The 26,869-nt window shown below is 34.2% G+C and overlaps 1 protein-coding gene across 1 annotated transcript; it reads right to left on the bottom strand.

Annotated features, from left to right (window-relative positions):
• Positions 1-3,285: 3,285 nt before the first annotated feature.
• MS3_00010715 (uncharacterized protein) lies at positions 3,286-24,213 on the bottom strand. Its single transcript, XM_051219110.1, has 3 exons — positions 21,653-24,213; positions 18,685-18,853; positions 3,286-3,428 (listed from the first exon to the last, which is right to left on the bottom strand). The coding sequence occupies exons 1-3, from the start codon at positions 23,635-23,637 to the stop codon at positions 3,360-3,362; spliced, it is 2,223 nt and encodes a 740-aa protein (XP_051067253.1). The 5' UTR covers positions 23,638-24,213; the 3' UTR covers positions 3,286-3,359.
• Between the last annotated feature and the right edge of the window lie 2,656 nt (positions 24,214-26,869).

Genomic DNA, 26,869 nt, shown 5'->3' with positions numbered 1-26,869 from the left:
CAACCTAGATTCCGCAAATAACCACAATCCCTTTATTCTAAATAGAGATCAAATAAAGATTCATATTTAATAACAAAGAGTGGACAAATTTAGTCTTGAGAATCAATAACTGGATAACGAAACTTATTCAACATAAAGAGCACATATAACGAACCAGTAGGTTCTGGGTTCAAGTCTCGTGAGACAGGAACGTGAATACGCATTGTTGAAGAGTCTCAAAATAGGATGAAACGGCCGTCCAGTACTTCCAGGTGTTTCAATGGTGATCTAGCTTCAATCGACTAATGATCTCAATCATTAAATAGAAACTTATTTATTAATTCTAAGACAAAAATAAATAAATAAATAGACGATATAATACTTACTTGAAGTCTTTGCCAAATAGAAATTAATCGTTGAGGATTTTCAGGATGATTTGCATCAGTTTGACATGTACAATGATGGGCAAGCATTCCCAAGTCATATGCTAATACTGTAGTGAATGTTGCTTCCTATGAATTGAGAAAATAATAGTATATTTAATAGTATATATTCAATTAACTCATGATCTCAAACTGTTTAAATTACTACAATCTCCACAAAATCCCTTCTGATACTAGTCAACATGCGCTCACCAGTGACTGACTTCAAGATATATATCCTGGAGTTCTAGTGAGAAGCAGTGACCAGTGGAGTCCAATCGGGTCATTTGTAAGATAGTAACTCACTAATGACAATGGTGGATGTGTCGCTCAATTTCGTGGATTAATTGAAGTTAGACATTAACATCGTTGGATGTCGGCTCAGTGGTCTAGTTGGTTAAGCGCCTGGCGCGAGACTGGTACGTCCTGGGTTCGAATCCTGTGAGGCATGGTCGTGGATGTGCACTGCTGAGGAGTCCCACAATAGGACGAAACGACCGGGTTTTCCATGATGGTCTAGCTTCAATTGACTCATGATCTCAAACTGTTTAGATAGAAACGATCATTTACATACTAAATTATCTAACTAACTAATCTCTATAAATAAATTATCCTAATAGTAATGTGTTTTCTAATAAGTATTATAATCCTGATCTATTATACGCGTATCATTAATACTGATACCTTAGCTCAATGAGATGATATAGCAAAGTTTATTGATATAAACACAGTTCCTATTGTGGTGTGTGCTATTTATATGAACATGAGTAGTATATAACGATAGTCAGGATTAGAATGTCTGGTAGTAGAAGGTTGAGAAGGAAAGAACGGAGATAAAAAGGAGTTGGTATTGAAATGAAGGAACAATGAAATCTGAGACGATTGACTGATATTTGCCAAAGAAATAGTCAAGTTTGAGACAATTGATTGATATTTTGTAAATGAAGTATTTACTGTATGAGCTCAGTGGTTTAAAGGTTGAGCATTCGCACACGAAGACCGAAAGTTATGGGTCAGAGTCTTGCGTGCGGAGTCGTGGATGTGCACTTCTGAAAGGTATCATACTAGGACGAAACGGCCATCCAGTGCTTCCAGCTTTCCAATGATGGTCTAGCTTATATTGACTCGTGAATTCAACTGTCAAGATACTAAAAGTTATTGGAAATTAATTGTTTCACATTCTTCTACTTGGTTCTTTATGATAACTCTTAAACATGATCATCTTTTAAATAAAGTATTCAAAAAGTGAGTCCGTACATTCCATAATGATTAAAAAATTGTTGATGGCTTCTACTTATTTATTTGAACACAGATGTATCGGTACAAGGGAGCAGCATCTTCATATGTATCATACAATAATATGAGGCTAGTAATATTTATCACTGATTTGTGTGAAGGCTGTAATACTAGCCGGGTCCCAAAACTGAACCAGGTGGTTTTCTTAAGGAGCCAAACTCAGAGACTTCGACCTGAAAGTCTAATTCAAAAGGCAGTGGAGCAACTTTAGGAGATGCTGTCTCATAGCAGCCTGTGACTACCAATAGGTTGATACGGCTTTTTTTTCCCTCAGGATTATAGAGCCCATTTTCACCATTGGTTTGGAAATAGGGTTTTCCAACTGTCCTAGGTCGACCCTCCATGTCCGACAACCCTACTATCAACCAGGTTTAAATAAGGATAACAAAAAACAAAAATTTACGGTAGATGGTTGAATGTATTGCGAAATAAGACTTCTTACCTACAATTTGACAAATTACATGTTTCAACTGTAGAGATTTTATTATAATTCAGTAAAACATGACCACTGTCTACTTGAATAGAAAACAATACTGAAAAAAAAGGATTTTTACACATTTAAGGGATTGTTCAAATCATTCTAAACAATCTGCAGCAGCCTGATTGAATATCTGGACTACTTGTTCCATGCCCTCTAGATATTTCAACAAGTTATCGGTTTTTTCTTTGTTCGGTTTTAACACATCATAATTGTCTATGAATCACATAACCCAATTCAAGTGCATTTCTAAAACGTGTACAACTTCTCGTTGTACGAGTTACAAAATAGCTGAATCCGAGACAATGTGGTTGCTGACAATATACATTGAGAAAAGAATGTACATTATTTAGATGTTGATTGATTGGACTACTAACTTGTAACTGACAATTACTCAATAGGTTATCGTTAGGGATCGATGAAGAATTAAGAAATGGGAACTTATTGAAATACTCTGTACTGAGAATTGTATCTTATACCAAAACTATAATATTGAATAAAGCCATTAATAATAACAATAATGATAATCCTTTATCATATGAAGTTTCAATGTCTTCATGTAATCTCCCATTCTTTCTCCGATCTTTTTTTTATTAAGTTGTTTTATAACTAATGTAATTCAGCTTCGCTAAATAAAGAAGATCCTTCATCTTTTTGATTAGAATTAGGCATTGAATGTTGTTACTGTTTAGAACAGTGATAGAACCTTCATAACCAAGCTAGATAGCTGATTGTATGAAATACTATTAATTTTTGAATGATATCATGAACCAATTGATGTTGGACCACCATTAAAAACCTGGAAGCACTGGACGGTCGTTTCACCCTATTATGGGACTCCTCAGCAGTACGCATCCACGATCCCGCTCGCGGGATTCGAATCCAGGGCCTTCAGTCTCGCGCGTGAACGCTTAACCTACTGGACCACTGAGCCGCCATCCAATGGTGTTAATGTCTAACCCCAACCAATTCACAAAGTTACGCGACCATCTAACATCAGTCAGTTCATGATCTTAATCAAAAACTTAACAATCTCCACAACCCTTAAACTGATATTAATTTTATGTAATTGAGTTCATTTCATATTGTAGTGAACGAGAACGCAAATAAGAACAATCGAATGTATTAATAACATTTGAGAATCATACAGTAAACAGTTCATTTGAAGATATCAGTCATTCGTCTCAGATTTCATTGTTCCTGTTCTCATTCTTTCCTTCTCGACTTTCTCCAGCAAAACATTCTATTCCTGACTATCGTTACATATTTGTAAGTTGTGGATATAAGCAGCCCATACCACAATGTATTTGGAATATAAAAAACAAACAAACAAAGTAAACGTATTTCTGTCATTTGAAAGAAAAACAAAATTCATATCCCACCCACATAATTATTTAATTAAGTAACTTGAATTTTACCAAAACTGACACTAATGTATGTATCCATTAAAGTGATAGAAAGTTTGCCGGTTAAACCAACATTGTAAATAGAATTAATAAGGAAATTAACAAAACTGTAATCAAATGTCTACAGCTAATATGACTGTGAAAGTGTAGGTATATAATGTACATTACTATCTATCTATCTATCTATCTATCTATCTATCTATCTATCTATCTATCTATCTATCTATCTATCTATCTATCTATCTATCTATCTATCTATCTATCTATCTATCTATCTATCTATCTATCTATCTATCTATCTATCTATCTATCTATCTATCTATCTATCTATCTATCTATCTATCTATCTATCTATCTATCTATCTATCTATCTATCTATCTATCTATCTATCTCTATCTATCTATCTATCTATCTATCTATCTATCTATCTATCTATCTATCTATCTATCTATCTATCTATCTATCTATCTATCTATCTATCTATCTATCTATCTATCTATCTATCTATCTATCTATCTATCTATCTATCTATCTATCTATCTATCTATCTATCTATCTATCTATCTATCTATCTATCTATCTATCTATCTATCTATCTATCTATCTATCTATCTATCTATCTATCTATCTATCTATCTATCTATCTATCTATCTATCTATCTATCTATCTATCTATCTATCTATCTATCTATCTATCTATCTATCTATCTATCTATCTATCTATCTATATTTGTATCTAAGTATGCATGATTGAACTCGAAATCTGTTGTTGTTTCAACGAATAATGTTTTCATTTCTTTTGTATTCCCATTACTGTGTGTAATATCATTTATATATTAGATTGGTTTGAATTTTTTTCTGGTTAGCTTTTTTAGTGAGTTAGTTTTCTACGCGATTGGGTCAGTAACCCTATGCCCAACCGTCCTCCTTTATCCAGGCTTGGGACCGGTAGTAGACCCAGGTGGGCTCCAGGAAGAGACTAATAATGACAAAAACAAAACTTTCTTAAATAATAAGTATGTAATGAAATACGCCCAGTAGAAACTGATTTTATTTAGAGTATCAAAACAGCGGTTTTGTGGAGGTTGTAATAATTTTAATAGTTGAGTTCATGAGTTAATTGATGTTAGACAACCATAGATAACGTGGAAGCACTGAATAGCCGTTTCATGGATTGATTGAAGTTAGACAATAACACTTCTAGATGGCAGTAGAGTGGTTTAGAGGTTACGCTTTCGCGCGTCAGACCGGTAGTTCCTGGGTTCGAATTCTGCAAACAGGATTGTGGATACATACAGTTGAGGAGTCCCATACTAGGACGAAATGGTCGTCCAATGCTTCCAGGTTTTCTATTCTGGTCTAGGTTCAATTGGCTCATTAATTCAACAATTAAAAGTACCACAATACCAGTTTTAAATTCTGACAGAAGTATGTGTATTTGTTGTTTAAAATATGATAAATAAGTCAGGTAATTGGATTTAGTGATTCGTAATATTCTATGTTAAGTGATTGGAATAGAGCATTATCTACTTAAGCCATACATCACTAGGATTAAATACTGGTAGGTTATTATTGATGAAGTTGTCAATCCCTACTAAGTTTCTTCAATCAATTAACACGAAATAAACTCAATCTTCCATAAGTGAATAGAATTATACTACTTAACTGTACGATTACAAACGTTGGTATCATGATAATTAAAATCATGTCTAACTGGTTAAATGACAAGTTAATAACATTGTCATAGTATGTTTAGAATAGAAAGATTATCACCAATAGTAGAATCCAGGACATGTTTTTCGTTTTATCTGGAACCTGTATTTGGATAGCAGTGTTGATATCGACATAAGAACTCGAAACCAGTATATAGCCACTTCTGATAATTCTAGGCTAAATCTACTTTAAAAATTGAATAGAAGAGAAACGGTATGAAGTGTGAAAGGAATGCTATACTCCATGGTTAGCATATGTACAGAAAAATAAGGGTGTTTATAGGAATACAAACAAAGCTGATCTTCTGGAAGTTCCTGGAACCATACTAAATATAATAGCAGCATAGGTAAATATCTAATCAGAAACATTACATGTGAATAATCACTTTCTAGATTTATCTGAGAGGCTTCTATAAAATGTTTCCTACAAGTTTTTTGAGCCCTTATGGACTTTTCCGAGGAATAGTTCAAAATTCTTAAATAGATCCAAGCATTGTTAGCTTTATTCACAAGATTCATAAGTATCCGGTGAATATCTATCAACAAAAAGGATAACTCAAACCATCTTTGATGAAAAGTGTATTTTAGTGATACATATTTCTCTCTTTTTTATTATCAATTTAGTCATCATCTTGATCTAATTCAAATACAACGTAGAATATGAGAAAATCACAAAGGTATTCCTGATCAATACAGTATTCATCTTTAATGTTAATTACTGTTTCATACACTGAAAATTGAATTGATAAGTCTATTGAACCTAAACACAGGACAACTGTTTCATCCTCTTATGAGACTTTTCAACAGAGTACATCCAAGATCTCACTTCACGAGACTTTGGAATCCAGAACCTATCAATCTCGCGTGCGAGCGCTTAACCACTACACCACTGAGTCGGTGCCAATGCTTCCAGGCTTTTTCCATGATGATTTAGCTTCAATTCAACTATGGACAAGCTCTGATTAGAGAAAAAGCAACAAATACCTATTATTATTATTACCATTACCCTTATTACTATTATTATTAATTTAGTCTTGAAAAAAATGAAAAAATAATAATAACGAGGTGTACATTCTTGTTTCATTATAAACGCCCTTATTGTTATTGAATTTGGCATAGTTTACAAAATATTTTTATCTTCCATTTAGATCAAATTACAAATGGAATGTTTGTTTTGTTTCTATGTACTATTTTTGTTTTTTGTATTTTTAATATTCCGTTCATCCAGTAGCCTGCGCCTAGATATTGTGCTAAGTTAGTTAACATATGGATAAGTTGAGAAAAAGTTTGAAAGTAGTCAATTTCAAGTTATAGAACTATTCTATGAAGTTATTATGTGTAATAGTGGGAGGTTGAAAATTCCGTCCCCCCCCGCCATCTTCTATTTGATACTTCAAACAACTGTAATCTTGACAATGACAGATCCATACTAATTTTTGTATCAGTTCGTTATGAATTTTGGCCAAAATGATAGGTACGAACTTTGTTCATAGTGACATATTTATTCACCCCTTTACAGATCCAGGTGAACTATAATTATTTTGCGTGTTTGACAGTAATCATATGTATTCCTAAACAACAATGAGAAGATACAAGTAAACAATACCAAGTGAATTTAAGCTTTCCCCCCCCCTCCATTGCACAAGCAACTGGCTATCAGGACTCAGTAACTAAGTGGATAACGCAATGTTGTTTGAAGCGGACGGTTTTGGGTTCAAGTTTCAAAGTGAACATCAACGAGTCTGAGATAGAGGTACATCCAGTTGAAAAGTCTCAGGTAGGACGAAATGCTTGTTCTGGATTCCACTTCTAGTCACTATCCATCTTTGCTTATTTTATATAGTTAGCACAAATCGATGAATAACAATGTTTACATTGTAGTATATGCTCCTTGTATCAACATACATAAGTAGTATATAATATCAATCAGAAATGAAATGCCTTTCATATAAAACGATTGAGAAGATTGAACTGAAAAGAATCCAAAATGAGAAACCGAAAGAAATAGGAATACAAACAGAATTGAATGAATCATGACAACTAATGAAAGATGTGCAAATAAGAGATTCAATGTATAGTTTTCCTACTTTTCGAAGAAACTATATAAACCCCCAAAATTTACCTTAGGCACTATAAACTAAAACAAACACTAGGGAAAACTTCAAGACGTAGAGGAATTCGTCATTTGCACAAGGATTTGTATTTTTTTTTAAAAAAAAACCTGATACAGTAAAGCAATCGACATTCCTAGTTGAAAACAAAGAGAGTTGTTAACATTGTGCAACTATCACACTTCAGAATAACATAATTTAAATAGATCTCATCGCTCTGAGATAATTTGCCCCGTTATAATGTGATGTGTGCTACTGATGCTGACAGATATATAAGTAGTATGTCTTATCAATTGAAAGTAAAATGCCTAGCAGCATAAGGTGAACAGGATCGAGGAGAAGAGAATGAGAACAGAGAATGATTGTTGTGGAAAGGCAGGAACAATCAAGTCTAAGATGATTGATTGACATTTTGCAAATGAAGTATTTCCTGTATGGCTCTGAGATTTTACAAAGACGTTCTGTAATTTTCTATTCAAATACATTTGGTTGTCCCCATTGGTGTTCTTGTTCACTACAATGATTTAATTGAAATATTTTGAATCTTGAACATTAATGCCTTAAGGAATTTACTGATATAATTTTCATTATATCCATAATATCAGATGATCTAGCTTTCCTATCCCATACACACGAATAAATGTAGATGAAGACAACTAGTTTAGCAGCAGCCTCTACATCAGTAGGTTTCAAAATACACAAGGGTAAAAGCAAGATCCTCGAATACGGAGAACATCAACCCAGTCACATTTGATAGTGAAACTCTGGAAGATGTAAAATTCTTCACATACCTGGACAGCATCATCGATCAACAAGGAGTAACTGATGTAGATGTAAAGGCGAGGATTGGCAAAGCAAGGATCATATTCCCACAATTGAATAACATATGAAACTCAAAACAACTATCTGTCAAACAATATCAAAAGGAGAATCTTCAATACCAACGTCAAGGCAGTTCTACTGTATGGAGCTGAGACTTGGAGAACTACTACTACCGTCATCAAGAAAGTACAAGTATTTATAAATAGTTGTCTACACAATATACTCAACATCCATTGGTCGGACACCATCAGCAACAGCCTTCTAAGAGAGAGGACAAACCAGCTTCGAGCTGAAGAGGAAATTAGGAAAAGACGATGGAAATGGATAGGACATACATTGAAGGAATCACCAAACGACATCATGAGGCAATCCCTAACTTAGAATCTTGAACGTAAACGTAAAAGAGGAAGATCAAAAAACATATTACATCGGAAAATAGAAGCGAATTTGAAAAGAATGCATAACAACTGGAAAGAGCTAGAAAGGATTGTTTAGGACAGGGTTGGATAGCGATTGCTGGTGAGCGGCCTATGCTCCATTAGGAGTAACAGGTGTAAGTAAGTAACTAAGTAATAGTGAAGAAACATAGTGATTAATAATGTCTGAAAATATTCCTATTGGGAAAAATTTGTATTTTCCTATTATTGATATTTATGATTAAAATCGATCATAAAGATGGTGAAGTTTGTGCTGATGATGTCGTTCACAATAACGATGAAAGCTCCACGACCAAACCATCCAGCTCAGAGAACAAAACTCCACCAAAATCGATTATTATTTATTAGCATATTTGTATTGTATACAAATATTTCATTATTATTGTTGTTAAGCTACTAAACTTATCTTATTTATCTTGTTGCTAACAATGAAGTGTAAAATTCATATTTTATCCTAACTAGACTTCAACCATTAAATAGACTTGAATGTTGTTGTTAATGTTTACATTCAAAACTTTAATCTATTCGCTTCCGCTGTATGTGTTATCTTGTTATCTGAAAGCGGATCAAAATTCACTCTAAAGTATTAACAATAAGATCATATAAACTATCATAAAGAAACATCATCATCTTCTTTAACTAAGTTACTGGTTATTTACTTTCAGTATATACGTGAATTCAACACTACGATTCAGATACATACAAATGACGACTTCTATTCAGAATGAAATATGAGTTTTGGATTTCATTGATAGTTAAAGTTGTAACTGGACAGTAATGTTGAATTATCTATCAGAAAGGCAAAAAAGAAGTACTAACATTAGGATGACAGAAACTTTTATGAATGAGGAAGTTTCAGTTGAGATTAGTAATTAAATACACCGTCTATTTTTCATCAAGCCAGTGAACATATACTTTCAAAAATCATAAAACGAATTTAATGGTTTAGTTCACCAGTCGATTGAAGCTAGATCATCGTGGAAAACGGCCGTTTTGTCCCAGTATTGAACTCTTCAGTAGTGCGCAGCCACTATTCCACCTCGCGAGATTCGAACCCAGGACCTGTCTGTCACGCACACGTGTGTTTAACTTCTAGACCACTGAAACCAACCGGCATCCAACGGTGTTAATGTCTAACTTCAACTAATCCATGAAATTGAGCAACCAGTGAGTTACTGTCTCACAACGAATCCGGTTGAACTCCACTGGTGACTGCTTCTCATTGGAACTCCAGGGAATACCTCTTGAAGCCAGTCATCAGTGAGCATATGGTGATTATTATTAGAAGGAGATGACTTCCACAGTACGACGAAATGTCTATCATGTGCTTTCAGGTTTTCCGTGATGGTTTAGCTTCAACTCAACCATTTAAATTGCTATAATATTAACAAAAACCCCTTCTGATAATAAAACGAATCGATATTATGTTAAGTTGTTAGGTTCCGATAAGCATAATGAATGGTAACTTTGAGATCCATTTATGGACCAATACTAAACGTATATTTTTATCGTATAATTGTTAAATAACCAAACTATTCATAATCATTTTCCTCTTATTATAAGCTTCATTTTTACCTACGCTCCAGTATTATACGTTGTACCATTCGTGAATTATGCCCTGCCGATTAGTCACTGCCTTCCACATTCACATCCACATTTGGCCAAATCTTGTACAAATGTTGTTTCATATTTTATTGGTACGTTGTGGTCTGTTTGATTGGTATATAAACTCAGTATGTTTAAAATAAATGATTCATATCGCAGAAGCTCGATTTGGTGTTCTGGACTTAACTGGTTAGGTTAGTCAGGAAGCAGAGCCAATAAGGACTCTAGACTGCTCATACGGGTTTACGCGTCATTGATCCAATCGATAAGTCACTGCACATTAATCGGCGGTCACAAGTTATAACATAAGTAGATTCAGATTTAGACATTAAGATAGGTTCAAGTGCATAAATAGACTATTCACCAACAAAGATACCCATAACATAGTTTATCATATTATATCCTACTTATTATTGTCAATCAGTAGTTTAAGGCATAAGTAATCAAATATAAATATTTATTATTGTCTAATAGTGATTGTAAATGTCAACCCTTTAAAAACAATCCAAATTCCATATTTCCCATACTTTTTCATTATTATCTTAATAGTAATCGATTTAGTTGGTCCACCAAAGTGCTTTGTGCCTGTTTGGTTGCGTTACAGGATTGAACTGTACTATTCAGATTGTAACGATAAAGCCTATATGGTGTCTGGTTCTCCTGTTCAGTGGGATTGAGTTGTACTGCTCGGGTTATAAAATTTAAGCCTAGGCGGTGTCTAGCTCTCTGGTTAAACGGGATTGAACTGTACTGTTTGAGTTGTCACGTGAAAGGCTCGGATAGTGTCTGGTTCTCCTGAAAGCCAATGTCAAATTACCTTGGCCCACAAGGGTATATTATATCAGATAAAATATGTAACTATGTAACTATGTATGATACATTCCGTTTACAGTTTCTTGAATCATTTCCCTTTTTTTTCAACAAAACGCTTCATTATAATAAAAGATAAATGAAACAGATTGTCCACACACAAAAAAATCTATTTATTTCCCTTTTTTATCGATTATTTTTTCAAGGTTAACTCTATCTAATCTAAGCCAATAAGAATAAAGGAATTTAATTTAATCTCGAATTGACATTTTGATTGGTTGATTAGAATTTGATAAAGTTATAAATAGAAAAAACAAAAATAAAAAAATCAAAATATGAAGTAGGCAATGATGGATAGTGGCTAGCAGTGGAATCCAGGACGCGCGTTTCGTCCTATTTAGGACTCGTCAGTGCAATTGATCAGTCTGTTATTGGAATATGTGTATAGGACGAAACGTACACCAAATTGGATTCCACTGTTAGCCACTATCCATCATTGCTTACAAAAAGCTTGTGAATTAAGGCAATATGCATAGTATGTACATATGCCAATAACAAACTGATCAATTGCAGTGTTAAACCTCAATGGGAAGATACAAGCCAAACAATACTAATATGAAATAGATTTATGGATTGAAATATTCTTTAAAGAGTTTCTACTATAACTATATTGCTATAAATAAAAGAAATATATAATGTGATCATTTCAGCAAGATCTTCAAATATTCACTATAGTTGAATGAATAACTTTGCAATGATGTACAGTAAAGTATACTAAGACATTAAGTTCTTTAAACTAATGATCACATAATAACATAGTTGATAAAATTCTTCTGAAACTGATTAGTCCTGGGTTCGAATCCTGCGGGGCGAGATCATGGATGCATACTATTTAGGAGTTCTATAATAGAATGAAATGGCTCTCTAATGCTTTCAGTTTTTCCATGATGGTTTAGCTTCAATTGACTGATGATCTCAACTATTAAATCATTATATTATCTTATCAGAATATTGTTATGAACTTATTATTGTTGTAAAAGGCACTACTACTAAAATATACAATCTGCAAGTATAATAAAATACGATAGATGTAAAGATGATTGTATTCCATACGACATATGTTTTACACACATCAACTCAATCACAATTAATATATATTCAATCATCTTTTGTTAAATTTCACTTCGTCTTTCTAATATTATAAATTGTCGCTTTTTAATTACTGATATTTTGGTGATTAGTAGTAGTAGTAGTGTGGTGTGTGCTACTTATATTGACATAAGTAGTAGATGGTGTTAGTTTTGGACAGAAGGTCTGGCAGAAGAAAGACAAGAGAATCGAACAGTAAAGAATGAAAACAGAATGCAATTTGTATGAAAATACAAGAACAATGAAGTCTGAGTCACTCTGAGACAATCGGTGGACATTTTGCAAATTAAGCATTTACTATTTGATTGTTAGATTTTATTAACAAGTCCTATAATTTGCTGTCTAATACATTCAGTTGCCCCCACCCGTGTTCTGTTCACTACAGTAGTAGTAGACAGAAAACCCAGTAGCAAGATTTCATTCAGTTTGACACTTGTCAACCGAGTGCACATTCAGAGATCTGATGCCACTTGTAGGATTTCTATTAGTGAACCATGAAAGATCATGGATGAGAAAGAAGAAAAGTAAAGAGGAAATGACAATTCTTTAAGGTACATAAATTTCCTTACATACACAAGACACTGTTCTCGTCTAGATACAATAAGAAAATACTTATCTAGCTATCCAGCTCTCAGTGGTAACAGTAGCAAAACGGTTTATAATAGTAGTTTTAGAACAGAATGAAGAGAAGAAAAATGTAGTTTAGAAACAAGCATCACACAGAATTATCACCCTTTTCCAATCTCAACACTATATGGATGATTCAAGACAAGCGCGGAATTCAAGGTAATTCTTTCAGATTAATATAAATCAATTTGTGTACTGCGTTCTACGTGCTGAATAATTTAACTTCGTAATGAGTGTATACTATAAGATAGAACGGAAGTCCATTTCCATGTAGACTATGTTGTGTAGACTGAAAATCTGAAAGATTTATAATTAAAATATCCAGCTCAAAAGAATAAACAGCAGGATGTTTGGTCATACTCCAATTTTCTTTTTAAAAAAGCCCAAGTCTTATAGCGTTTTTGACTTCTGAAGATTATAAATTTTATCCAAAGGATAAAGACATTCACGAATTAATTGGTTAAACTACAGTGAATTAGTTATTGCAACTTGTGTACTGCGTCCTATTAATGTTTAACGTAATGATACCGCCAATCAGAGAACAGTGATTTATCAACCGTACCAATGACGCATAAAACGCGTACGAGAAGTCTAGAGTGATTTTCGGTCCTGCTTCCTTCCTAGCCCTGCCTGTTAAGTCCAGAACACCAATCGCAGCCTCTGCGGTATGAATTATGTATTTCAAACATACTGGGTTTATATACAAAACCAAACATACCACATCATACTATAAAATATGAAACAACATTTATACAAATATTAGCCAAATGTGGATGTGAATGTGAAGGATAGAGATTGATACACTGGGCATAATTCAAGAATGGTAAAATGTATAATACTGGGTCATAGGTCAAAATAAAGCTTAACAATTATACGATAAAAATATACGTATAGAAATTGTTCAGAAATAGATTTCGACAGTTACCATTCATTCTTTTCATCGGAATATAACACTAGTAATAAGCCTTACTGTGTTCATTTCCATTCTCACAATTGATTGATCACTGGGTGGTGATCAATGTCATGCTTGTCTAGTCCTTATTAGTGCAGATCGAATGCTATCGATCATGTTGCAATGTGGCCACCAGTCTAGGTGACTCGATACTGCGGGCACTATATACTGAGATCAGATGGTGGTTGGAGGTAGTCGACAGGAAACCCTGGACCAGGGTTTCGTGCTACTTGGCACTCGTCAGCAAGGTGTACCTGTAATCTTGAGGGAACTGGTGCTAGGGAGTCACATAGACTGGTGGCCACATTGCAACATGATCGATATCATTCGATCTGCACTAATAAGGACTAGACAAGCATGACATTGATCACCACCCAGTGATCAGTCAATTGTGATTACATCTCAGTCCTACAGGAGGTTAGTCACGGCTCGGATAGCTCAGTGGTAACGTCTCTGACTGTGGAGCTGAGTGACACGAGATCGAATCCGCCAGGGAGCACCAGTTCCCTCAAGATTACAGGTATACCTTAGTGACGAGTGCCAAGTAGCACGAAACCCTGGTCCAGGGTTTCCTGTTGACTACCTCCAACCACCATCTAATCTCATTTCCATTCTATCAATCAGTTATAAACAGCATTGGATATGCAGTTAATCATGTTGATACATATCATATCAATTAAGCAACAATAATAATGAAGTAGACTAGTAATAGATAAGGAAAAATAATCAATTTTATTCAAATGGAACTTGACAAAGTGTGGTGCGTGCTACTTATATTGATATAAGTAGTATATGACGCGAGACAGGAATGTAATGTCTGGCAGCAGAAGATGGGGAAGATCAAGAAAGGAAGTGCGGGGATGGAAAGCAATTAGTATGGAAATGCAAGAACAATGAAGTTCGAGACAATTATTGAACATTTTGCAAACTAGATATTATAGTATGGTTTTTCTATTTTACCAAGTGACTCTGAAATTTTTATGCTGAACATGATCCAGTTGTCCTCACCTGTGTTCTCCTTCACTATAGAAGATCTGGAATGAATACAGTCGTACTAATAGGGTTCATTTCAAAACAGGTTAATGAATATTACCTACTATGATTTAGGACGATACTTGTGTAGTGAACAAGAACACGAATGGAGATAACCGAATGTATATGAACACATTACAGAACATCTTACTAAAATCTGAGAATCATACAATGAATACTTCATTTACAAACTATCAATCAATTGTCTTAAACTTCACTGATCCTTTTGTAAATATCAGTCCATCGTCTCAGATTTCATTGTTCCTGTATTTTCATACTAATTGCTTTCTGTTCCCATTTTTTCCTTTACAATCTTCTACTGAAATACATTCTATTCATGACTATCATTCTATACTACTTATGTGTATATAAGTAACACACACGACATCTGGAGCACAAAAAGATTATTTACATATACATTTAAAAACCATTCAGCCAGTCATTAGCTATTTAGTCCATTTAGTTTGTTAAAAACAGATTTCTGTTTACAAGTTTCAAATCTCTCATAGTACTAGAAGTAGTTTAATTCTTATAGATTCCCAATTAAAAAATATATCAAATCAATGTTGTCAATTCTTTTCACATTAATTCAAATCAACATTTGGCGAGATTATCATTTATGGACAAACCAATCACAAGTAAGATAACAGGTCTCGGATTTTGACGCGGAATTTATTCATCCATATGGTTAAATCGTGATGAAAACCCTAAATCAAATTCTTTAAACTTTAACTATCAACTGTAAATGAGAGTTCTAACTCTTTTATAACTTCACAGATTGAAATCATCAGTCAGTTGAAGCTAGACCATCATGGAAAACCTGTAACCACTGGACGGCCGTTTCGCCTTAGTGTGTGACTCCTCAGCAGTGCGCATCCACGATACCGCACCCCTCGAGACTCGAACCCAGGGTTTATCAGTCTCGCGCCAGGCGCTTAACCAACTAGACCACTGAGCCGGCCGACATCCAACGGTGTTAATGTCTAACTTCAACCAATCCACGAAGTTGCGCCACCGTACATTATTGTCTTCACTGAGTTGATATCTCACAACAGACCTGGTTGAACTCCACTGGTGACGGCTTCTCACTAGAACTCCAGGAGTATCTCTTCAAGTCAGTCACTAGTGAGCAAATGATTACTATCAGAAGAGGTTTGTGGAGATATTAGAAATATCACAGTTTGAAATCATCAGTCAATTGAAGCTAGACCACCATAGAGAACCTGGAAGCACTGAACGGCCGTTTCGTCCTAGTACTGGAACTCCTCAGCAGTGCGCGTCCACGATCCCGCACTTCGCGAGATTCGAATCCAGAACCTATCAGTCTTTTATAACTGTCATTTACTTCTAATCATTAAGTATCCACTCTCAAAGTCACTTCCACGTAACTTAGATGTCGTCCATAAATTGTAATCTCATCTAATGTTATGAATTTCTTAACTAAAACCAACATTTTATTATACCCGAATAGTTGTGAAACTGTAAAAAAGAAAAGGAATAAACTTTAGGGAATAATTTTGTCTAGTTTGTTCTTCTACTATGTAAATATATACAATACACCATCATGAAATCTATACTAATCACTATGGTCTAAATTTAGCTTTCTTTAATCGACCAAAACAAGATATCTATCTATCTATCTATCCCCTAAAGGTTTCAGTTCTAAATTTTGGACAATTTCAACGGATGACCTTGAGCATGAATTGTTGATTGGTTAAATTTCTATCAAATTGGGCAAGAAAGGTAACATGAAGTTAAGACGAAAGTATTTTCCCATTAGATATTAGTCTTAATAAAATCGTATTTAAAAATTAAAAAAAAAGAAGAAGAATTCAGACTCTTATGATTATGATGTTTTCTTTTTCTTCTTTAGAAATTCTTTTAGAATCATGTATTGATCATGAGATTACAATGTTCAATGGGTTTTACCTGTTTTTATAAAGGATACTACTCATAAGATTGTTTATTAGTAGTATGTATATTATGGAATGTGGCCTGGAAGTTAACGAATAAGGTTGGATTTCCAATCATTAATAGAATTCATGGCAACTAGACAAAAACACAGTGCAGATTTCAAACTACAATGAAAGATTATTGATATCCCGAGCTCCCAACTTTGGGGAAATTTTAGGGTTTTTGTGTTATTTCCCCAAAATGTGCCAAATTTTCCCCGAAACTGGCAGCTTGGTATGTATGTATTATTGACAATGTTCTTTTTATATTAGAAGTTGATTAATAAAGAAATCCGCCTGGATTACCTCCGGAGGCTACTGCCGGTCTCAAGCCCGGATAAAGGAGGAGGGTTGAGCATGGGGTTAGCGACCTCATCCCTTCGAAAACTAACTCGTTAAAAAAACGCAAACTAGAAAAAATTATTCAAACCTTTATAGAATTAACAAAAGAATCTGAAGTGACTTTAGGGAACATCATTGTGACCATAGTGATAAGTTTCAAAATATTTAGAATTGTAATGTGTCATGTGAAAGATAACAAATGTTTTTTTTGTTTGTTTCAAATAATGATCATTTATCTAATTCCACCTTAAGGAATTATTTTAGTCATTGAATTTAAGAGTCATTTGAAGCTAGACATGGAAGTACTGGATGGCCGTTTCGTCCTATTGTGAGACTGCCCAGAAGTCGCATCCATGACACCACCTCGAGAGATTTGAACACAGAACCTATCGATCTCGTACGCGAGCTTTTAACCTCCAGAACACTGAGCCAACATCCTATAGTGGTAATGTCTAACTTTAACCAATCAATGAATAAAGTACTATAATATCCACAAATCCCTCCTCCCTGATTAAGGAATTATGTTTGTCAAAACCTCTGTGAATAGCAACTATAATTAAGAATCATTGAGGTACAGCTATTCGTCAGAGAATGGACATTGTGATGTTTTATGATTTATGACAAATGTTTCCAACACACTCTAATTAAAAAACAACAAAATTTCTTTTCACAAATAACAACCAAGTCTTCACAATTGATTGATCACTATTGTGAGATTAAATGGTGTTTGGAGGTAGTCGACAAGAAACCCTGAACCCGAGTTTCGTGCTACTTGGAACTCGTCAGTAAGGTGTACCTGTAATCTTGAGGGAACTGGTGCCCCCTGACGGATTCGATTCCGTGTCATTCAGCTTCACAGTCAGAGACGTTACAACTATTTGCGTAGTACATCTCAATTTGCATAAGAAATCTGATCATTTAATTGCATAATTAAGTATCCTTAAGATAAAGAAGAGTGAAAAATAAAACCGGATCTAGATCAAGGGTTTCTTGAAAATTGCTTACTACTTAGTTATTTTATTTATTTTCCCATACTGAAGAAAGTGGTTTTCTTAGGCGACCACAGCCGGAGACTTTGACCTAGAGGTCTAATCTAAAAGGTGGTGGGGCAACGCCAGGAGATGCAGTCTCATGGTAGTCACTGACCAATAATTGGTTCATACGTCATTTGTTCCCTCATGATCCTGGAGACCATGTGCATCATTGGTTGGGAATCAGGGTTTTCCAACTTACCTAGGTGGACTCTCCATGTCCACCAATTCGGTTAAATCGCCGGACATTCACAGTAATGCTACGAGAAGGAAGTGAGTAGGACTTCCCTGATAATGGCTGTATACACGTGGCCATGTGAGAACACTTGGAGAGGGAGAGCAGACTTTTCCCACCCCTGACTGTACCAGGGTATTTGAGGGCACCCGGGGGCATTCGAGGGTGCAGGGAACTATCACACTCTAACTTTAAACAAAATAAGTTGTTAAGAAAAATGATATCATGTTTTATAAACATATATATATCAATGATAATGATGTAAACATAAGTCCATTAACTTACAGGTACAGTTTCTGATCGTATTGTTGGAGCCATATTAACTACAGGACTTGAAGCTGTTCTCTCTAATAATGGATTACCACATCCACTTGTTTGATTTATTCGAGAAATTGGTGAATTAGAACCATCCAAAATGTTTACACCTGAACGATCTGATGTTAAAAATTCAGATCTGAAATTTTTAACATGAATAGAATACTTTTTTTAAAACTTGGTAATCAATTTCACAGGTTGAAATCATGAGTCAGTTGAAGCTAGACCACCATTGAAAACCTGGAAGCACTGTACGGCCGTTTCGTCCTGGTATGGGACTCCTCAGAAATGCGCATCCACGATCCCGCACCACGCTGGGCTCGAACCCAGGACCTACTGGCTTCGCGCGCGAGCACTTAACCACTAGACCACTGTACATTTGACATTAGGTAATGTTCGTTTGAATGATTTAGAACTGTAATGGCCTTTTATAGTTGTAATTGCATCTTGTTGAGTGCTTTTCAATAATATACCTCAGAACTTAATGAAAAAAGAACATTGACTATACGCTAATAGCCAAATAACGATTGTTTTATAGGTTGAAATGATGTTAACTAACAGTGAAATCTAGAACGTACATTTCATCCTATTTGGGACTCATCAGCTAGATGTACCTGCATCCTAGAGTTGATGTTCACTCCGGAACTTATAATGTTTGTGAGTTCAAGAAATATCTAGACAATCCATACAAGATACACATTTGCCAATTGCAGACCTTAACAGCAATGAAAAGATTCAAGAAACCAATACAAAAATGAATTAAACGTTTGTTTTGTTTACGTTTAAAGCATTTCACTAATGTACATGGTAGTTTTATATTGAAAGTCACTAGTAATTATCAAGTCCAACCTTGGCATTGATACATATTTCCAATCTTTCTTGATTACCTCTATACTTCTCCAATCAATAGATAAATATTATTAGTTGGATTCATGAGTCAATTGAAGCTAGACCACAATGAAAAACATAGAAGTAATGAACGGTTATTTCGTCCTAGTATGGGACTCTTCAACTCTGCGCATCCACGAACCCACCTCGGGAGATTTTGGAACCAGGATCACTTAACCTCGCACACAAGCGCCTAACCACTAGACCACTGAGCCGGCCGGCATCCAACAGTGTTAATGTCTAACGTCAACCAACCCACGCAATCGCGCCACTGTACACCAGTGTCTTCAGTGAGCTAATATCTCACAACAGACCTGGTTGAACTCTACTGGTAACGTCTAATCACTTGAACTCCGAAAAAATTTCCTCTTGAAGTCAGTCACTAGTGAGTAGATGATTATTATCAGAAGGGGTTTTTGTGTAGATTTTAAAAAGTTTAATAGTTAAAATCATGAGTCGATTGAAGCCAGATCACTATGATTTCAACTATTGACATTTCTAAAAATCTTGATGGAGTTTTGTTCTCTGAGCTGGATGGTTTCGTTGTGGAGCTTTCATCGTTCTTCTGAACGACATCATCAGCAGCACAAGCTTCAGATAGAAGTGAATTGTTCAAATTTCTCCATATACGTTTCACAGCTTGTTCTGCATACCTCGACGTTGATTGCTCCTTATTGACCCTGAATTTAATTTTGGTAATCAACAACAAAATCAATCAATAATAGGACATGATCAATTAGGTAGAATAAAGAATAATAATAGCAGTAATAATTAAATGTCAGTAAGAACCAATCAACGTCGAGGTGTACAAAACAAGCTGTGAAACGCATATGAAGAAATTCGAACACTTCACTTCTATCCGAAGTTTGTACTGTTGATGATGTCATTCAGAAGAACAATGAAAGCTCCACGACCAAACCATCCACCTCAGACAACAAAACTCCATCAAAATCATCCACCTGATCTACAAACCTTCTCAATCATCTCATTTCTAGAAAATCTCCACTAAATCCCCTTCTAATAATAAAAAAGATCTTGGTGGTGTTTTGTTCTTTAAGCTGGATGGTTTGATCGTGGAGCTTTCATCGTTCTTCTGTACGACATCATCATCAGCACAAACCATCCAGTTCAGAGAACAAAACACCACCAAAATCATCCACCTGATCTACAAACCTTCTCAATCATCTCATTTCTAGAAAATCTCCATTAAACCCCTTCTAATAATAAAAAGATCTTGGTGGTGTTTTGTTCTCTAAGCTGGATGGTTTGATCGTGGAGCTTTCATCGTTCTTCTGTACGACATCATCATCAGCACAAACCATCCAGTTCAGAGAACAAAACACCACCAAAATCATCCACCTGATCTACAAACCTTCTCAATCATCTCATTTCTAGAAAATCTCCACTAAATCCCCTTCTAATAATAAAAAAGATCTTGGTGGTGTTTTGTTCTCTAAGCTGGATGGTTTGATCGTGGAGCTTTCATCGTTCTTCTGTACGACATCATCATCAGCACAAACCATCCAGTTCAGAGAACAAAACACCACCAAAATCATCCACCTGATCTACAAACCTTCTCAATCATCTCATTTCTAGAAAATCTCCACTAAATCCCCTTCTAATAATAAAAAGATCTTGGTGGTGTTTTGTTCTTTAAGCTGGATGGTTTGATCGTGGAGCTTTCATCGTTCTTCTGTACGACATCATCATCAGCACAAACCATCCAGTTCAGAGAACAAAACACCACCAAAATCATCCACCTGATCTACAAACCTTCTCAATCATCTCATTTCTAGAAAATCTCCACTAAATCCCCTTCTAATAATAAAAAAGATCTTGGTGGTGTTTTGTTCTTTAAGCTGGATGGTTTGATCGTGGAGCTTTCATCGTTCTTCTGTACGACATCATCATCAGCACAAACCATCCAGTTCAGAGAACAAAACACCACCAAAATCATCCACCTGAACTACAAATCTTCTCTACCATCTCAATAAAAAAAAAGATCATTAAATAGATTAGGCAATCTTAGAATCAGTAATCAATCATTTACCTTTCTAGAATTTTCTTACGTAATTGTAAAACAACTTTACTTCTTGATGATAATTCATTATCTATAGTTGATTGTAAATTATTATTACTGTTATTATTACTGTTATTATTGATTCCATTGAATTGATTATGTTCTCTGATTGATTGATTTGATTGTTGATTCCCATAATTAATTGTAGCCGCTTCCATAGCTAATAAATTTGCTGCTGATGTCACAGATATTGATTTATTCATTGAATTAGTTAAATTATGTACATGATTTAAATTTTGTAATTGTATAGATCGATAATTTGTTATATTCGAATTAGTAGCTAAACTTAATGGTGCTGATCTAGTTCGACTAATTAAACCAATTGATTGATATCGATAATATGGTAATAAATGATGATAGAATGATTTATTGATTTGTGTAATTGGATTAGATTGATGATCATTGATTAGATCAGACATTGTTGTATCAATTTGATTGAATTCATTATAATCAAAACTTGATTGATTTAGATGATGTGTAGTCGGTGTAGATGTATGTGTCGGTATTGTTGTATTCGTTGTTCTATTATTATTATTATTTATATTATTCTGATGATGATGATGATGATGATGATTTGTTTGTAATGATGATGAGGATGATGATGATGTACGATGATATTGTGCTGTTAAATTTGGTAAACTTGCACAAAATCCATTCATCATTGTTGAATTCAATATCGATGGATTGATTGTTGTAGTACCAAATGATGAATAAGATGAATTCATTGCTTGTGAATTAGTACAACATGTATTCATAGTTTCTAATACTTCCTGATTATTGATTAATTGATTTTGTTTCATAAACTCGGTTAAAATGACATCTTGTATAGTAGTATTTGATCGAAGTGATATAGATTGTGTTAAAGATTTCCTATCGGATTTTGTTAATCGTTCATCAGAATCTATTGATGATACATGACTATCATTATTATTTAGATCTTGTGATGGTTTTTTATTCATTGTTTTTTGTATTAAATTTGTATGTTGAAATGCTGATGTTAATTGTGGCCATAATCCAATCATTGCTAATGGATCATTAGTAACAGTCATTGCAGCTGCAGCTACAGCTGCTGCTGCTGTATTCATTCCAATATGATGATTAAGATGATGATGATGATAATAATGACGACGATCTGGTTTATAACGTGATTTTTGTACACCACCAGAACCACTACGCATTTTTAAACTTGGCTCTGATACTGTTTTACGTAGATTTTCATCAATTAATTTATTAGGTTGTTGACGATGTTGATGATGATCATGATCATGATCATGACTAGAATGATCATGTTGTTCAATATGTTTTTCACAATTACTTGTTTCCATGTCAGATGTATGTAAATTTTGAAAATCCATATAATGTATATCCGTTTCATGATTTGAATAAGAATGTTGCATTTGATGATGTAATATATTAGATTTCTTCATATTGATTGGTAAAGATGTCATAGTGATTGTTTGATTATGGGATGAAAGATTTTCAACATCTATTGTTAATGGTGTAATACAACTACTATCATTAGTATTATTACTATTATTATTATTATTATTGTTACTATGAGTACTGTTTTGGTTACTAAGTGGTATAGATTTACCATTCAAATGATCATTGATTAAACAATTATTACTAACAGATTGTTCTTGATTCATTTGCATTAAATCTTTATCAAGGATATGATCACCTTGTTGTTGTTGTTGCTGCTGTGGTGGTGGTGGAGGTGGTTGTGTTTGTGGTTGTTGTTGTTGTTGTTGTTGTTGACTAATACCCATATTCAACAATATTGTCTCATTTGAATGAATTGCTTGTTCTTTACTTTTACGTTTATTTAATACACAATTTTTTAAACGTTCACGAACAAGTAATGATGTAACATTTGTATTATTATTATTATTCATTGCTTGATTCCCTATATTCATATCAGTATACATTTTAGGAGTTGTCATATTTAATTCCATGAATTAATGACTTAATTCATTGTCCCCTTAGTAACAACACAAATCAAGTGAACACTGATAAAATATTCATCGATAGATTCAAGTGAAATTTAATTATATTCAATATTTTATTTCATTCAAATAATTGTTCATTGGATTCTGTTGTCTCCCTGTTTTTTCTGTGCGTGCGTGTATGTATGTATGTGTGTGTATGTAGGTGTGACAACTAAACTTATATTATGTAATCAAATGAAGATAGAAATTGTATCAATCAGTTGTTGCTAAGTCATATAAAACTATTAATAGTAATCACTGGGTTATTATCTTTCTATTTATATGCATATATATTGTGAATATGAAACATTCTTATTCGAATACATTTATGATTATGACATTAAACTAATCAGTGAATTATGTCATTAGTTAGGTATTTGGATAGTTATGTATATACAAATAACATTTCTATGTATATATATATACAATACATAGACATTGCGTGGGTTGATATATATTCTCCCTTCATAGATATAGATATTGTGTTACATTTTAATAACAGAGATCTATTCAATAGACAATTTCTTTATCATATTTCTATATATAATCCCATCTTATGAATTGATGATTATATAATCATTTCTAGCCAACGGTAAAGATTTGTCGTCAATCCTACTGTTATAATCATATGGTTAGTTGTATTATATAGTAAAAAGAAAGTACATAGACAGCTTTAGAGACAGAGAGAGAGGGAGCGATCAAGATTGAAATACATAGAAACAGGGAAAAAGAATGTGGGCAAACTGGTAATACAAGACATAACTATTAATAACAGGCTAATATGTTAGTAATCATAATAAAGAGAGCTAGAATATGGGATAAATAGTGAGAGAGAGAGAGAGAGAGAGTGCAGACAGTACGATTGGTAGTTGCATTCAAAACATCACATGGTCTATTCGTATATTGGGCGTTAAATAATTGTTATTTGAAAGAAACCACTATTTATAAATTCTCTCTGTCTTATATCATCGTACCGCAAGGACTTCCAGAAATGTTAGTTGTATTCTTTTCCAATGAAGTAGTACCAAATGCAAAAATAAAACACAGTTCTATTCTTTTTTCGTGCTCCCACCTTTCCATATATATCTCAATAGTAGTAATGATAAGAATAATCCGGATAACATTGACACCATTATCTGGAAATGTTCAATGTTTTCGAATAAAGGTACTGATATTCATAATTTTAAGTTCATCTGATGTTTAAAATTCACCATATTGCACAAGCAGATGGCTATCAGGAATCAGTAACTAAGTGGATAATGTAATGGTATTTGAAGTGAAAGGCAAATGAGTTCTAGTCCTGGAGTGAAGATCAACTCTGAGATGTAGGTACATCCAACTGACGAATCCTAAATAGGACGCAGTGGTGGGCGTCGTAGATTCCACTACTAGCCACTATCCTTCTTTGCATAATTCTAAGGTTTTAATAATATTTTTAAGTAATTAATTAAGATATATGAACAGATAAACTATGGCTGAGGTTGTTGGAAATATTTTCGATGTTCATTATGTGTGTTTCTAACCATTTTATCACGTCTTTAGTGGATTATTTCTGAGTATTCAAGTATAATCTTCGTTACAGGCTTCATTTTATGCTTTAGTTTTCATCATATTTGTGTTTTACATTCTGTATTTTGCTATGGGCTACATTGACATATAACTCTTCGTGGAGCCCCTTTGGGGTTACTGCCGGTCCCAAGCTTGGATAAAGAAGGAGGATTGGGCATCGGCTTAGTGACCCCATCCCGTAGAAAAAAAACTCACTAAATAAACGCTAACCAGAAAAGATTATTCAAGTAGATTGACATAAACATGGACGACAGTTATAGATAACATTCGACACATGAAATTTTCTAGTGAGAATCACTCTACCCATTAAACAATCGGAAAATTAGCCTAAATTGATTGATACAACACAAGTATCGAAAATTGAAGGTGCCGGGAATAACGTCGGCCACAATCTGTCAAAGTTAACATCACACAAAATGTTTGGCCCTCAGAAGAAGAGTGTCTTAACCATCACTGAGCTATTTGTATCATGAGAAATGAACATAAACCATTTGATAAATAAGGTACGTTTGAAATTCTCATAATTTAATATGAAATGATGGAATTCCAATAGATTATTTTGTGAAAGAACAACAGGCAGAAATACATATATCGACTTCATATTCCACGGATATCGTCGTATTCAATGTTACGATTTGAAGAACGAGAAAATTACCTACTTTGTTAATGCTTGTTACCCATCGTAGGACAGTAGACCGCCCACCAGGATTCACTAACCAACTGTCATAGGTAATTATTTACAATTCCTATTCATTCTTTTCATGTCTACCTCCAATTCCCGACGCAATATGTTTCACGATCTTCCTCTTTTCCATTTCCTTTCAGGATTCCAAATTAGCTCTTGCCTCGTGATGCAGTTAGATAATTTCCACAATGTATGTCCCAATCATTACCAACATCTTTTCCTAATGTTCCTTTCATCTAGAAGCTTGTTTATTCTCCCCTAAGGTGGGTTTCCACTAGTGGCATCCGGTCGACGTATATCGAGTATATTGTGTAGACAATTGATTATAAATTCTTGTACCATTTTGACGGTGGTTTTAATAGTTTTCCACGTTTCAGCTCCACACAATTAAAACCAACTGTGTTGATTTGTGTATTGAAGGTACTGACTTTGATGTTAGCTGATAGACAGTTGTTTTGAGTTTGATATGTCCTTCAATTAATACTAAGGACTAGATAAAATGATATTGATCACTGACTATTCAATAAGCAAACAATAAAAATATCTCAGTTGTACAAGAGGTTAGCTTCAATAATCTGACATCAATACTTTAGGATAACGGTATCTAGACAATGCAGAATCACTAGTATACCGTACTGTAGGATAATTCTATCTAAAATCACAAACATATTATGTATATTTTAGTCTGTTGTGTCTTCCTTATACAGTTAAGGCTAAGTTATTTAGTTCTGTTGACATCCTGACTCAAGATTAAGAGAGATTAGCTATTAAACGACATCACTAACCCTAGATTATGATTATTTCATAAACCTTACCCAAAGAAACTGCATTCACTTATGCGGCATAGTTCAATAGCCAGTGTCTTGAATTAGCCATTCCTAGCTTTATTTCATCTAAATACCATCCAAATCAGAAATGCCGCTCTAGATGACGTAATAATCACGT

The sequence above is a fragment of the Schistosoma haematobium genome, chromosome 2, assembly GCF_000699445.3.
Source record: "Schistosoma haematobium chromosome 2, whole genome shotgun sequence".
Taxonomy (NCBI): domain Eukaryota; kingdom Metazoa; phylum Platyhelminthes; class Trematoda; order Strigeidida; family Schistosomatidae; genus Schistosoma; species Schistosoma haematobium.
This window is presented reverse-complemented; position numbering and strand designations above follow the sequence as displayed.